Source organism: Pholis gunnellus, assembly GCF_910591455.1.
Source record: "Pholis gunnellus genome assembly, chromosome: 8".
Classification (NCBI taxonomy): domain Eukaryota; kingdom Metazoa; phylum Chordata; class Actinopteri; order Perciformes; family Pholidae; genus Pholis; species Pholis gunnellus.
The window spans coordinates 14,392,648-14,406,855 of record NC_136534.1 but is presented as its reverse complement, the minus strand read 5'-3'; the positions used below and the strand labels follow the sequence as shown (position 1 = coordinate 14,406,855).

General features: G+C 41.9%; 1 protein-coding gene across 1 annotated transcript; it reads right to left on the bottom strand.

Annotated features, from left to right (window-relative positions):
- Window positions 1-7: 7 nt before the first annotated feature.
- Window positions 8-5,684, bottom strand: hacl1 (2-hydroxyacyl-CoA lyase 1). The gene is made up of 17 exons (XM_079164283.1): window positions 5,519-5,684; window positions 5,138-5,242; window positions 4,983-5,023; window positions 4,812-4,892; window positions 4,624-4,696; window positions 4,473-4,550; window positions 4,275-4,369; window positions 4,057-4,169; window positions 3,789-3,924; window positions 3,432-3,537; window positions 3,105-3,188; window positions 2,838-2,939; window positions 2,505-2,659; window positions 1,923-2,081; window positions 1,726-1,833; window positions 1,425-1,611; window positions 8-258 (listed from the first exon to the last, which is right to left on the bottom strand). Exons 1-17 carry the CDS (start codon window positions 5,567-5,569, stop codon window positions 226-228), a joined length of 1,707 nt encoding a protein of 568 aa, XP_079020409.1. The 5' UTR covers window positions 5,570-5,684; the 3' UTR covers window positions 8-225.
- Between the last annotated feature and the right edge of the window lie 8,524 nt (window positions 5,685-14,208).

Sequence of the window (14,208 nt, the reverse complement as noted above, 5' to 3'; positions counted from 1 at the left end):
TTCAGTGTATGTGTAAATTTGTTTTTATTGTAATATTAATTATTTTGTTCATTTTAATACTACTGTGTAGTAAGAATTCATTTTAAAAAAAAGTAATTAGTTATTTCATGGAAACAATCACAAAATATTTATATAGATTTTCCCAGTTTGAGTTTACTGAGGGAAACAGTCACTGCTGGTCTGATAATGTTGTGGACAGAGCAGGAGGCAGACCCGTCTTTCAGTCTATAAGTTGGAGCGTGTGAGCCACGGGAACTCCTGCAGACAAGACAGCATTATATTAGACCTCCTAAGATGACAGAGCTGATATATGCATCGGTCAATGTTGAGTCCATTTAGTCTCCATATTCCAAAACTGACTTTTACCAGACAACATAAACAGTTCATCTTCCTCCACTGCCTAAAACTGAACTTTAAATCTGAATATGGATAACAGTTAGGAGGCAAACAATGAGGGCAGCACATCTCATAAGGCGATAATTCTTTCTCCTGGTCACAGAGAGCTCAGCACCATGGATACAGCCCTCAATACAACCTTCAAACATGTCTGCGAAGGGTTGCATGGATACATTCAACATAAACACAGAGGGCCACGCTTTCTAATTATGGGGACCCTGAAATAGAAAGGTCAGGTTAGTGTGAGGTGCAGGGATTGTGAGAGGAATACAACAGTTCTCCGGTGCACCTGGAGTGAGCGGATTACTGTTCAGTAAGGCACGTCGGTCACGCAGCCCTATAAGGACGAGACGAGAGCCAAGTAAACACCAAGCTGCTTTTTGCTCTGCACTACTCATGAACCGAGATGCTGCTGCTTTTAATCACGCCTGGCTTTGCTGCTGTGACTCTCAATGTCATTGGAGTCATTGTACATCTCCTTTCTGTTCTACTTTTCAATTCAACTCGATAAAATGTGGTATCAGACTTAAGATCTCAGTCGTTATGACCAATGCAAAGTTCTTGACCCATTAATCCTGACTCTCTGGTAGTCTGCACAAAGTGTGCAAAGGTCATGGACCATAAGGTTGGCCAATCTGTGACTGCACAGAATTCTGGACATGTGGATTTAGCTATGGAAATATATTATGAAGCTAAAGGTATTCTGTTGTAATGACAGACAGGAAACCCTCAACATTTATCCGGTGGAAGTGCCATGTCTCCAAGGACCTTGTAACCATTCACATTTGACCGTCGCCAGATGAAGCCCCAGCCCCCTTGGATGGGGCATTGACCACGTTGGAGAAAAGCAGACACAACAGTGTTTTTAAGAAGCAGGAAAGTGACAATGCAGCATCAATTACATGCTCAACCACCAGGGGGCGTGGCATTCCCACAGCTGGGGATTTCCTTCACAATAAAACTACAGTGGATTTTTTCACTTTGACCTGTACTTCTCAGGAGGTACATTCCTGACAGGTGACAGTTACCTGCTGTTTTCTGTCGGAGGAAGGGTCAATGAGCACATTCAGGAGACTTGGTCTCTCCCAGTCACTCAGGCTGAGCTGTAAAGCACTGCGCAGCTCCTCCACCGTCCTCACCAGGAACCCTCGACCTCCAAACGCTGTCATGACCTCATCATAGCGTGCCTCAGGTAGGAGGGTCACAGGAGGGGCACTGACATGCAACATGGTGACTTAGGATACATTTCATTGCATCAAAGCTGATTACATGTAGCAAACCATTATGGTGAATGTGTTATGATCATTTGCCAAATAATGTGTAACTCACATAGAGGTCAGATCTCCCATTTTTGCCATTTCTTTCCACGTCTCAGGATCCACTCCGCCGTAAATGCCATTATTATTGACCACAATGATGACCACAGGTAGATTATACCTGTTAGAAAAACAGAGTAAATGTGCAATTAAGTAGCAGTCAGGGATTAAAGTGTATACATTGTATAGAGAGGGAAGCAACCAACCCACCTGCACATGGTTTCAACTTCCATGCCAGAAAATCCAAAGGCACTGTCTCCTTCCACACAGACTATCCTTTGGTTTGAATGCTCGCTCCTCTCCACAGCGGCTGCTGCTATAGCAAAGCCGAGGCCAACTCCCATTGTTCCAAATGTACCAGCATCCAACCTGCACACCGTCAGGATTAGCTAACAACAATCTATTCAAACTTAACCAGACTTGAAAGCTCACTTTAGTCAAACACAGTTAAACAATTTGTCCCTGAAGGTTTGCTCGTCTCCTTCAGACATGGAGGAGACATGAGGTCAGGGTGGGAGTGCTGGCTCAAAGTGGAATGCAAGAATATTTAAAGCACCTGCTTAAGCATAGTTGTTGGGAAGGGCTCTGACAGAATTCCCCCAAAAGACTTTGAGACGCCTTCAATGATACCGTACCTGTCTGGGGTAGCCAAATTCAGGAAAGCATTTGGGGACAGGCATGAACATATGAACACATAAAGTAAGTTCAGTAATTCAATAGATAAACATTGATCTGGAGTGAACACAATTGAGAAGTGTGTCTTTAAGAGCTGCTTCGATAAGACTGCCTTGCCTGTGTCGAGGTAGGTAGTTGTTCAACATAGTGCGTCCTATGTCCATAGTGTTTGCACCCTCGCTGACGATGATACAGTCATGTGGCAACAGCTGGGAAACGTGATGAAACACTGTGTAGTAGTTCATGGGCACTGTCGACTGAAGAGCGAGCGTCTGTCGAAAGACAAAGGGACAAAATGCAGAAATAATAATACAGTACAGAACATCCATATGGACCAATTAGATAGCTATATTAAATATCTGTCATCAGCATGTGACATTCCGACAAACAGTTTGAGTAACCACCCAATTTAACATATTTTAGGCTTTTCAAAAGTGAGTCTAAACCCACCTTTGATATTTTTGCATTAGCAACAATTTTGTCCTTCAGTGTGCTCCACCACTCTGTATCAGAGGCATATTTCCAGCCATCTTTACGGACGACCTCCAGCAGCTATGGAACGAACAAACAAAGAAAGAATCAAAGACATAATTACTTTCCACAAATACCCATATGAGCTGTTGTTTTATGACTGTAATGCACATCAGGCAGAAGAACACAGACCACAAAGAGAGAGATGAATCAAAAATGTGAGAGTTTGTGTGCTGACTAAGTTACCTGAATGATAATAGCGTTGATGTCTCCCAGGAGAGCAACAGCAGGGCTCACATTGTTCCCCATCTCCTCAGCACAAAGGTCCACCTGTACTCAGAGCACAATTGTATTATGTTATTACGGCACAACATTTGCAGCGACAGTGAAACACAATGCAGGAGATATGGCAAAGAAACACATGCATAAACTGCATGCATTTACACCAATGTGGATAGGTAAATTCCCCATTAGCTTCATACGCATGAGGTAATGGTAACGTTATTTTTCAGAGTGTCACAGGCAACACAGACTTCGACAAATCAAAAACTCTTGGCTCGGCCCTTTACATGCCTGGATGATCTTGACATTGGGGTTGAATCTAGGTGGCAGACCAAAATGTAGGATCCAATTCAGCCTGGCTCCAAGCAGAAGCACAACGTCAGCCTGGAGAAGAGCTCTAAAAGAAACAATGGAGGAGAAGGTGGGGCAAAAACCTTTCTGAATACAAACATTTAGTGTATCTTTAGAATTAACAGTATTAGATACACAACCCTACATCTAAATGAATGATGATTCATTAAATAATTGCGACATGTCTACATTCATTAATAAGTAACTGTATTGAATGATAATGATAATATTGGCTAAAATCATTTTAAATCACACTTTTGGATTCCTAAACATTTTTGTAATGAAAGGGAGGCTGACCTCGAGCGGGCAGCAGCCACACAGTTGGGGTGATCATCAGGTAGGACCCCTTTCCCCATGGGGGTGGGCAGAAATGGCAGACCAATCATTTCCACAAACTCCCTCAGGGCCGTTTCTGCTCGGCCATAGGCTGCTCCTGATGGGCACAACAATACTCATATTATCATGACTTATCTAATGAACTACTCCGATTCACCAGTGACGGGGGAAATGTAGCGGTTCAGGCTTATTCGGTGTAATAGAGAGAGCGCTGATCTTTTGATCTTACCTTTGCCAATGATGACTAAGGGTCTTTTAGCTGCTTTCAAGACAGATATGGCTTCAGTGATTGCACCGTGGTGAGCCAAACTCACAGGTGGAGTTGGACAGCAGGACACAACTCTGCAGGAAAAACACACTTCTTTGAATGCCAATACACCTGGAATTACAGAAGTGATACGATGCAGAAAAAAACAATTTTAAAGAGAAGCAAAAATGATAGTAAACCTGACTTTGCTCCTGTCCACTTTAGCATTGACCATGTCCCCTGCAATATCCACATAACAAGCACCTGGACGCCCATACATGCTGGTGCGAACTGCCTATGAGCATACAAACACAATAAAACGTAATATCATCCAACTATGCAAAATATCTTACTTAGTCTGCTGTGATAAAGGAAACAAGCTGCAGCTGGTGTATTACCTTCTCTATCACTGAAGGGATGACGTCCAGACTGCTGGGCCTGGCAGAAAACTTGCTATAAAGTCGACATGCTTCCACCTAGAAACAAATGAAAAACTGTCAATTTAATGAAGCATCAGAAGGCATACATCCGCATGAAGGCGAGCATTACCTGAGGAAACTCCTGAAAGGCTCCTGCCGTTTCCTGGTTTTGATCTGAGGAGCCTCCAATAACCACCACTGGCCTGAGCAAAGTGCAAAGGCAACATACACTCAATGTGACCATGGCCAACAGGAGCCATTTAAAAACTGTTTACACTGTCAGCTGCATGAAAGCAGCATCATTTTATTGAGTTATACCAGCAGTTCATGTTAGCGTTGGCCATTCCACCCAGAGCATGAATGAGTCCAGGTCCAGACACCACCAGGCAGGAACCTGGTCTGGATACAAACAACCACAAGAGACGGCAACATGTAAGATACAACCCGCTGCTCACATTATTATGTTCAATTACTAAATGCCTTAATTACCTCCCAGTGAGGTATCCAATGGCAGATGCTGCATAGCATGCCTGTTGTGTGACATAATTTATTGCATGTTAAAATATAATGGTGGATGTTCAGGATTATGCATGAAATGCAGGTAGACAACAGTGTAGTGGAATAGCAATAAGAAGTGTTTTTACCGCTTGTTCGTTGCGCATTCCCACATATTTGATCCCTGCAGCCTGAGCTGCCATGGCCACTTCTATGACAGGAACGCCGACTATCCCAAACATGTACTCCACTTTCTGCAGGGAAAGAAAATGCTCTTCAACAAACAGACACTGAAGTATACGAGTTTTAAAAGGAGATGAGATCGTACGCAGCCATTAAACTAGCCTTTTCTGCATTCAAAGTTTAAACTATTTAGACTGCGCAGCGCGTGAACTTTGACACATTTCTGCACGAGATAGGCCCACATGCGTGGTTACTTTATTACAGTGTAGTGCAGTCACCGCTGGCAGGTTCGAATCAAAAGTTAGAAACTTAACAATCTTCACAATCTGATTCTTAAACGGTCTTACCTGAGCCTTTAGAGACTCAGCGATCAGCTGAGCTCCTGTCACTTCTTCCATGGCTGTTCAGAGGCTGTCAGTTACGAGTTGTTACGCTGCTGTGTGCCTGCAGTACTAAGGCCAAAACTGTCATAAAGTGTTGAAACTACCAGCTGGACTCTTGTCTGCTGGCTACGGTCCTTGAACTGCTCTTGAATCCGCCCCGTTGCTATCACTTCCGGGGTTGCAAGCCAATCATGGGAGCCACTACGTGTGACGTGGTAGTCCACTGTCAGACATGCACAGCAATACCGCCTATTGATGCATATGCAAATACATATACGTTTACGTACACACACACACACACACACACACACACACACACACACACACACACACACGCACACACACACACACACATATACTGTATATATATATAAATATATTATTTTATACATAGACTATATATACCACTCTGATTCAACGGTTCACCGTTTTCTACCAAGAAAACTGAGACCCGAGTCCCAGGGGTGTCAAACTCAAGGCCGTATCCGGCCCGCCACGTCATTTTATGTGTCCCGCGAATCCGGAAAAGGTTAATATATCAAACTTTCACTGGATTGTGGTTGATGAGGACCCCTACTATGCCCATATCTAATTTCATGAGATTTTACTGTACAGTTTTGGAGAAAATTAAAGGCAAAGTCAGCTCAAATGACATTTTGATATTCAGAATTTCCCCATATTTGACAGGTTATAAAAACAAGAGGTTGTATTACACTTTCACTGGATTGTTGTTTGAGGACCCCTTCCATGTCTAATTTCATGATATTTTACTGTACAGTTTTTTAGAAAATGAAAGGAAAAGTCAACTCAAATGAAATTATAATATTCATAATGTTCTCATATTTGAACTGTTAAATGAACAGTTCCTTAAGAGGTTGTAGTACATTTTCAATGGGTTCATGATCACTCCGACTATGTCCATTAATGTCATTTTACTGTATGTCTAATGTTTCGATTGTCTATATTGAAAATCTAGACATTAAACTTAGAAAAAGCCTTGGTCTTTTGTGTCATATTATTTATATATATATAGCTCTACCTCCCTCTACCTACCTCCTTAATGTGGTGGTGATCAAAGGCATTGTTATAAAACGAATGTATTTGGACTGGGATTCAGTTGGAACACATCTACATTAATTGTTCATCAATCATTCTAATTGTCAAGTTTCAAAGAAAAACCTTTTAAGATAAAAACACAACATGAAACGCAAAACATATCTCACCACCCTCTTCACACAGACAGATATAGCAAGGGGGCATATAAAAAGAGACAAAAAACATAACAAATACTGTATGTGGATTGAACTGTTGAACAAACATAATTTCCAGTCATTGTTCTTTATTTTTAAAAGCAGGGATTTTTCCATCTGCAGGCAGTCGGCATGGAACCACCTGTTACAGCTGTGTTGGGGAAAATCTAAATGACTAATGATTATGTGTGCTTACAAAGCTTGGTGTCCTTATGTGTCCTCGTTGTGTGAACTTCCTCTGACATTAAGCGCCACAGCTGTTTAGTCTAGCCGAAAGAACACTCAGCACTGCTTGTAACGATAAATAAAGTTGTAGACAGCGTCAATACTTCATGGCGTCTTCCGATGATAAAAGTGACCTTTGTACTAGAACGAATTGTTAAAGTGTCCTGATACTTAGAATATGCTGAATGAAGGCAATTTGTGTGTGTTATGCTTTCATGACGTAGATAGCCTGTGACACTATTGTTTACTTGGTATACATATCCGAGGCTCAGAGTCAGACCTCTGAGCAGCCTTGATCCATGTATACTGTATGTGAATCAACTCTGTCTCCTTCTTGCAAGAATAAATGGCCTGTTGTTTGATGATTTTCCATCGGTCTCGGGTGAATTTTTCTAACAATCTGTCACACTGAATCTGAAAAAGGAAACATTTAAACAACTTAGTTTGAGAAAGACAAACTTTCTTTCAAACAGGAATTCACCCCAAAAGCAAATTTTTCGTTGTACTGCGTCTGGTTCCTTAAAACACCCGTTACAATAGAAATTCATAATTATGAGATAGAAAGTCAAAGTTATGAGATAGAAAGTTATTAAATTTATTTTATTTTTGTAGAGCGCAAAATCACAAATTTGCCTCAGAGGGCTTTACAATCTGTACACATTTGACATCCTCTTGTCCTGGAACCCTCTCATCTGAACAGGAACAACTCCCCCCAAAAAAACCCTTTAACGAGGAAAAAAAGAGGAAGAGACCTGTGGGATAGCAACAAAGGAGGCATCCCCTCTCCCATGATGGACCTGCCAGCTGATCTAAGGGCTGGTCCAAGGCAAACCTGAGCCAGAAACTTGGTCAGATTTGCAGAAGTGTGCTCACTTCAAAACATATTGGCTGTGCATGAAAACAAAATACATAAAACACATGTGACAACACATTGGTGGGCATCACGCCCACCACATGTTATCTTTGTGCTCGCTCTAATGCACAGTAGCGCAGACGGACACCAATTCCATACAGCACTAAACTACGAACATAAACATTATTTTCCGTACAGTAGCCTACACAGACATTAAATGTTCTCGAACATGAAGGATAACATAATCTATAACTGTAGAATTGTCTTAAAGTGCTAAACGTTATTAGCCTTGCAGTTCCCTCCTGAACGCTTAGTCACTCGAAAAGAAGGATTTCACATCCTGCTTCGCTCTTCACGGCCCGCTAGCTTTCTCTGGAGTACAGTGCCTTCTAGTGGCAACATCATTGTTCCCACTAGGTCAGTCACTTCTAAAACTATTGCTGGAATAAACAAGTGTGCTCACTTTAAAACACATTGGCTGTGCATGAACACAAAATACATAACACACATGTGACAACACATTGTGGGCGTCACACTCACAATGTGTTATCTTTGTGCTAATCACCATATGAAATCTTACGGGTTGCATACTGCATTCCCATACTGCAGTCCCAGACGTTAAAGACAGCGATGCCAACAACCAATCCTGTCGTCAGTAGACCTTTGGCACAGCGAGACCACCAAGGTCTGGTCTGAGTCTCAGCAGCTGGAACCGACAGGAGGCTCTCCTCAGGACAAATCTCAGGTTTCTCACAATTCTCCAGGTTCTGCTCCTCCATTGTCTGGTATTTAAGGTGAGACACTTGTCGTTGCACGTTTAATAAACGGCAGAGTTCATTTTGCTCTTGCTCCATCATATTAATCTGTATTTCTTGTTGTGTTATAATTACATCTTTAGACCTGATTTGCTTCTCATTCTCATTCACTTGGTCCAGAAGCTTTTGCAATGTTGTCTCCGGTTCTTCCTTTTCCTCCAGATCATCAATCAGATTAGAATGCTTTGCATTCATTGATTCAAACTGAGAGTCCCGCAGGGCCAGTCTATCCGTTAGCTCCTTATTGCGCTTGGTCCAAGATTTCTCCCTCTCTTCAAAATCCTTAAATTGTGCTGACTTTTCATCCAGAGTCTCTTCTAGACTCTGCCTCAGGTTACCCACAGCGTCCAACAGACTGGTGATGTCGCTTTCTTTTTGTGTCTGTAGCACAAGGTGGTGGGCCGCCTCAGCAGTCAAACTCTTCTTTGTTTTACTCAGGGTTCTCTCCTTTACCTGGAGACAATCCACTTCATGACGCAGCTCATAGATGTCTGACTGCTGATTGAAACTTTTTTTACAAATGAACTTTGTGTGCTTCCTGAGCAGGGACAGTTCATCATTAGTTTGCTTCTTCAGGGATTCCAACTTGAGATCATTGTCATTTAGAAGCTCCCCAAGGTCATCAATTTGGGCAGACTTGATATCATTTTCATCCTTAGCCTCCTTTAGAAGCTGGCCGAGGTCATGAATTTGGGCTGACTTTACTTCATTCTCATGCTTCGCCCCCTTTAGATGGTGGTCAAGCTCATCAATTTGGACCAACTTGACATTAATGACACGCTGAGCCACCTGAAGACGCTGCCGAAGGTTATTCATTTGCTCCTGATACATATTTATTGTAGTATTTCTTTCTTCCATTGTAGCTTCCATTGTGATAAACTGCTGTATTTATAAACTGGTGTCTAATAACTGGCTTGGAGAAGTCGTCTGGGGTATACCGTGCTTTTGATTGTGTCTCAAAGCTTTGCGACGTCATGCGTTACTATAGACTGTATATAGTAACGCATATACAGACTCTATAGGAGTCTATGTGACGCTTTGCCTTCGAGCTTTGTGTGACGTCATGCCGTTCTATGCGCCTTTCGGAGGCTGCGTTTGGAGACCGAACGCGTCACAGCGGCTGCGACGCGTTTGGAAACCGAACGCGTCACAGCGGCTGCGACGAGGCTGTCCCATTTAGAAGACTCCTTCCAACGCAGCTATAAATGCATGTCAGTACATAGATGTTATAAGAAGCTGTACGTGTAGGGACTTAGGACCTGGGTCCTGTTGTATTGAGGACAAACCGATCTGCCAGAGATAGACTTGCTGCTGCAGGACTTGGGGAAACACGTCTTACATTCCAAGGTAAGTCAGGCATCATGATTGACAGACGTCTTTTTCTTGAATTAAGTTACCTTTCAACATTAAACGTTATTATATTTCAAGTTAGATCGTTTTTTTGTATTATTATCTTCTATTTTCAGGTAGTCATACAGATCCAGATGACTTTAGAGAATTTATTTTAGAGGCATATCCAAAACTCAGACAAGGGGGAGGATTTGAACTGCTCAAAATCTCTGGAACAACACGAAGTCGCCAACTGATCATCATACCATGTCCCAATGAGGGTTACCATGTGAGACGTTTGAAAGATCCACAAACACAGGTTGGTCATGCTCCAGTTTTCATCCGACCACTCCAAGGAAACCTGAATCTGGACCCTGTAAGATCTTCACTTTTAAATTGGTGTACCCATATGAAAATGGCAGAGTATGAACATTTACATAATTATAGCTTGTGTTATATTTTAAAATGATCTTGTTTACACTAGGCATGTCAACCAGAATGCAGTAATGGGCTAGTTGGACCACCTCAGAAATGTGTGACGTGTGCAGAGGAGTTCCCTTTTACAAGAATCAAGGCTCACAGTGATGAATGCGTGAGGTATTGCTCTACAGAACTAAAACGTCACATTTGTCAAGTAGTCTTACATCAGACATTAAGCATTAGGCTCCGGAGTCTGCCAAAAGACGTAAAGCATGTTGAATGTGGAGGATACTGTATGAATCTGATTATTGGTCTTGAGGGAAAGTTTAATTTGAATGGATTTATTCTATTCTATTTATATGACCATTGTTTTCTAGCTGCAGTGTTTTTGTGAATGTGTAATGTAATATAAAATATACTAGCCCCAATAACAAAACCTACTTCTCTTTACCCAAGACCATCACAGAACAGTGGGGAGGTAGAAATTGTGGTGACCACAGAAAGTGCCTCCTGAAGTGAAGGTAGATTTGTGAGCATGTTGACAACATGCTCACAGCTCACAGCTGCTAGTAAAGACAACAAGGTCTGCAACACCTGTACTCAGTTGTCCATGTTGAATTTACCTGGTAGTCGATAGGTAATCAAGGCTGTTGTTGTTTGTGATTTTCCGGGAAAGGGTCACGTGATAGGGGTGTGACGAATCAATCAAGGACATGTCGGGACTGCTAAGAACCAATCAATAGTGAACGCAGGTGTGGGCGTCATCAAGAGAGAATAGACCAGACTCCAGTCAAGGTCAATTGTGTCTGGAGTGCGCCATCTAGTGGGATCAACTGAAACGCCGGGTATTTCAGGAAAAAGGCAAAATGAATGCGGTCTTTACTATAATTTGGACAATTTTGTACCAATATTTGACGGGCCGGATTAAAAAGCCCAATGGTCCGTATATGGCCCGAGGGCCATAGTTTGCCCATGCCTGCACTAGAGTCTAATTGGTTGGAAGATCTTGGGGAATTGCATGAATATCCTGCATGTTACACTGACATGGCTCCTCATTGACAGGTGCTTCTCTGCACGTATGTCCACCCTTTTGTTTTTTATTTTTGTTTCAAACACAAAGTTTATGTTCATACATCTGTCAAAGCTAAAATCATGATGCATCAAAGAATGTGTCAATTATGATTTTCAGAACAGAAAACTGACTGAAATGTGTATTTTATGGGTATTTTTACATTTCTGATGAAGTGTTTATTTGAGTAATGAGGTACTGTCATGTCTTTTCAATGAAGAGGAGAAAACAAGAGAAACATCCTTAAATGTTAAACGTTGATGTGGATTTTAAACCGTCTCTTAATACTACTATTATTATTTTACTAGAGATTCCCTCTCTGTGAAAGAAATCCACCCAACACTGCACCAGGTAGGATATCACAAGAGGTTTATGTAAAAGGTATGCAGGAGGTGGACACCTGCAGGAATAACGTTCCATTCCTGCATGGCACATTTGCAGTAACAGTGACAGAATTCATTGAAATTCTTGGTAGTTTTTATTTTTTTTTTAAACAATGGGCCCTTGAATTCAGACAGTTAGACTTAGGCTTCTCTTTATTAGCCGAAGACAATCCATTTTAATATATTACCGGCAGGTTTTATTACAAGGTTATTAATATTCATTTTATTCATTCATTGACATACAACAGGGTTACACAACCAAATGGCAGGCCCATTTTGATACATAAACAATCAAATATCGTCAAAACAAACAAACAAAATATGAACTGATCTGGCGTACGCCACAGCCGATTGACCGTTTAACATGTTTCATTCATGTCTTCCAGATGGCCACAGCTCTGCAATTGTTAACACTGCACATTGTTAACACTGCACAGTTCGATTTTATTACTAATAAAGCAGCCGAAGCAAAAAGAAAGGGGGGAAAAAAAGCTAAAACAATGCATGCATCTTTTCATTTTCTAAGGTCTCCAGAGGTCATCTTGGGACTTCTCACTAACACAGCCATTGACATGTGGTCTTTGGGCTGCGGAGCTGTTCCTGGGCCATGTGCTGTGCCCGGGCTGCAGCCAGTTCCACGTGTTACGCGTGAAACAGTCAAATCTAGTCATTTGTGTACATGGATATGTTTTTTCTTGTTTCTGTGTGTCGCTCAGCATGAAAACCATGGAAGGTCAATTAGGAACCTTTCATTGGTGGTGGACACGCGATTTAAACGCATCCACTTGACCGTTCTGTTATAATTTTTAAATAAATCCAATTGAAATACTTTTATTTGAAAGTCTACTGAGCGACACGAAAGATATGGTAAATGTGTGTCCATATTGATGAATCACTAATCAAAATGTCGTGACTATTTCATGAACTGCTTGTGTTGTCTATTGTATGAGCTATGAAAACTAACATAACCATGAGCATGCTCACACCTTTTTATTACTTTGTATTAGATTATGCACAGTAGCTTGAACAGCATTTTAGAGGAACATTTGTATTCGTTTTCTTTACGTGAGAGGATCCATAAATAAATAAAGCCGGTTGTCTCTTGTATGAGTAATCGTGTGAAATCTTTCATCGCACACTGAGTAGCTCTAAGGTTTCTCTCCTGTGTGTGTTCTCATGTGTCTCTTCAAAGCTAAACCATGGCTAAAAGATTTCTTACAGATTGAGCAGCTCTAAGGTTTCTCTCCTGTGTGTGTTCTCATGTGTCTCTTTAAAGTTGAACGACGGCTAAAAGATTTCTTACAAACTGAGCAGCTGTAAGGTTTCTCTCCTGTGTGTGTGCTCATGTGTCTCTTTAAAGCTGAACCATGGCTAAAAGATTTCTTACAGATTGAGCAGCTGTAAGGTTTCTCTCCGGTGTGTGTTCTCATGTGTACCTTTAAAGTTGAACGACTGCGAAAAGAGTTCTTACAAACTGAGCAGCTGTAAGGTTTCTCTCCAGTGTGGATTCTCCTGTGTCTCTTCAGATTTCTACTCTTGCGAAATGTGTTTCCACACTCAGAGGATCTAAATAGTTTCTCACCAGCGCTACGTCTTGAATCACTGACAAGGACTTCATCAGGTTTCACAGAGTTTAAACCTGACTGAGGTTCTCTGGTCTCCTTCCAATCTTCACTGTCATCAGTGTCTACAGTCTTCTCATCAGTATCTGGTTTTGGATGTCTATCTGGATCTGAGTTCCAGTCCTCTCCATCAGCTTCTGTTTTCACTGGGTCCTCCTGTTCCTCTTTAATGTGTGGGGGCTCTGGGTCCTCCTGGTCCAGACTGGAGCTCCACTCCTGCTGCTCAGGGGGAACCTCTTCTTTAACCACCAATAGCTGCTGGACGTCTGCAGGAAAACAGTAAACGCACACACAGAGACGTTACAAAGAAATATTAGTACTGAGCAAATAGTCTCCTGTAGATACACTTTGTTTCCTGACATCATTCCCTCTTACACTCCCTGTGCACAGTTCCCAAACAGTGAACCAACCTGCTCTGTGTAACCGGAGCTGAGGGATGAAAACTGCGCTCAGCTGTCTCTGTTGTCGCTCGTTCTCCTCTTTTGAACGAGAAAGTTCCTCCTCGTACTCCGCTATGGTTCTTTCAAACAGACCAAAGATCTCCTCAGAAGCCGCAGTTAGTCGCTGGTTGACTAAAGATCTCAGCATTTGGACTTTAGACATGTTCCTGCGTGGACAGAACCAGATATAGTCATCTGTAGGCATGCAGAAAAAAAAAATTCAGGGGGACATAAAAACCTTCTTCAGT

Excerpts from the sequence above, each read along its gene's own strand:
- hacl1 (XM_079164283.1), bottom strand. The coding sequence starts at position 5,569 with ATGGAAGAAGTGACAGGAGCTCAGCTGATCGCTGAGTCTCTAAAGGCT. Across the intron at positions 4,370-4,472 it reads TCCCTTCAGTGATAGAGAAG|GCAGTTCGCACCAGCATGTA; the intron begins GTAATACACCAG and ends GTATGCTCATAG. Across the intron at positions 1,612-1,725 it reads ATGGGAGATCTGACCTCTAT|TGCCCCTCCTGTGACCCTCC; the intron begins GTGAGTTACACA and ends GTTGCATGTCAG.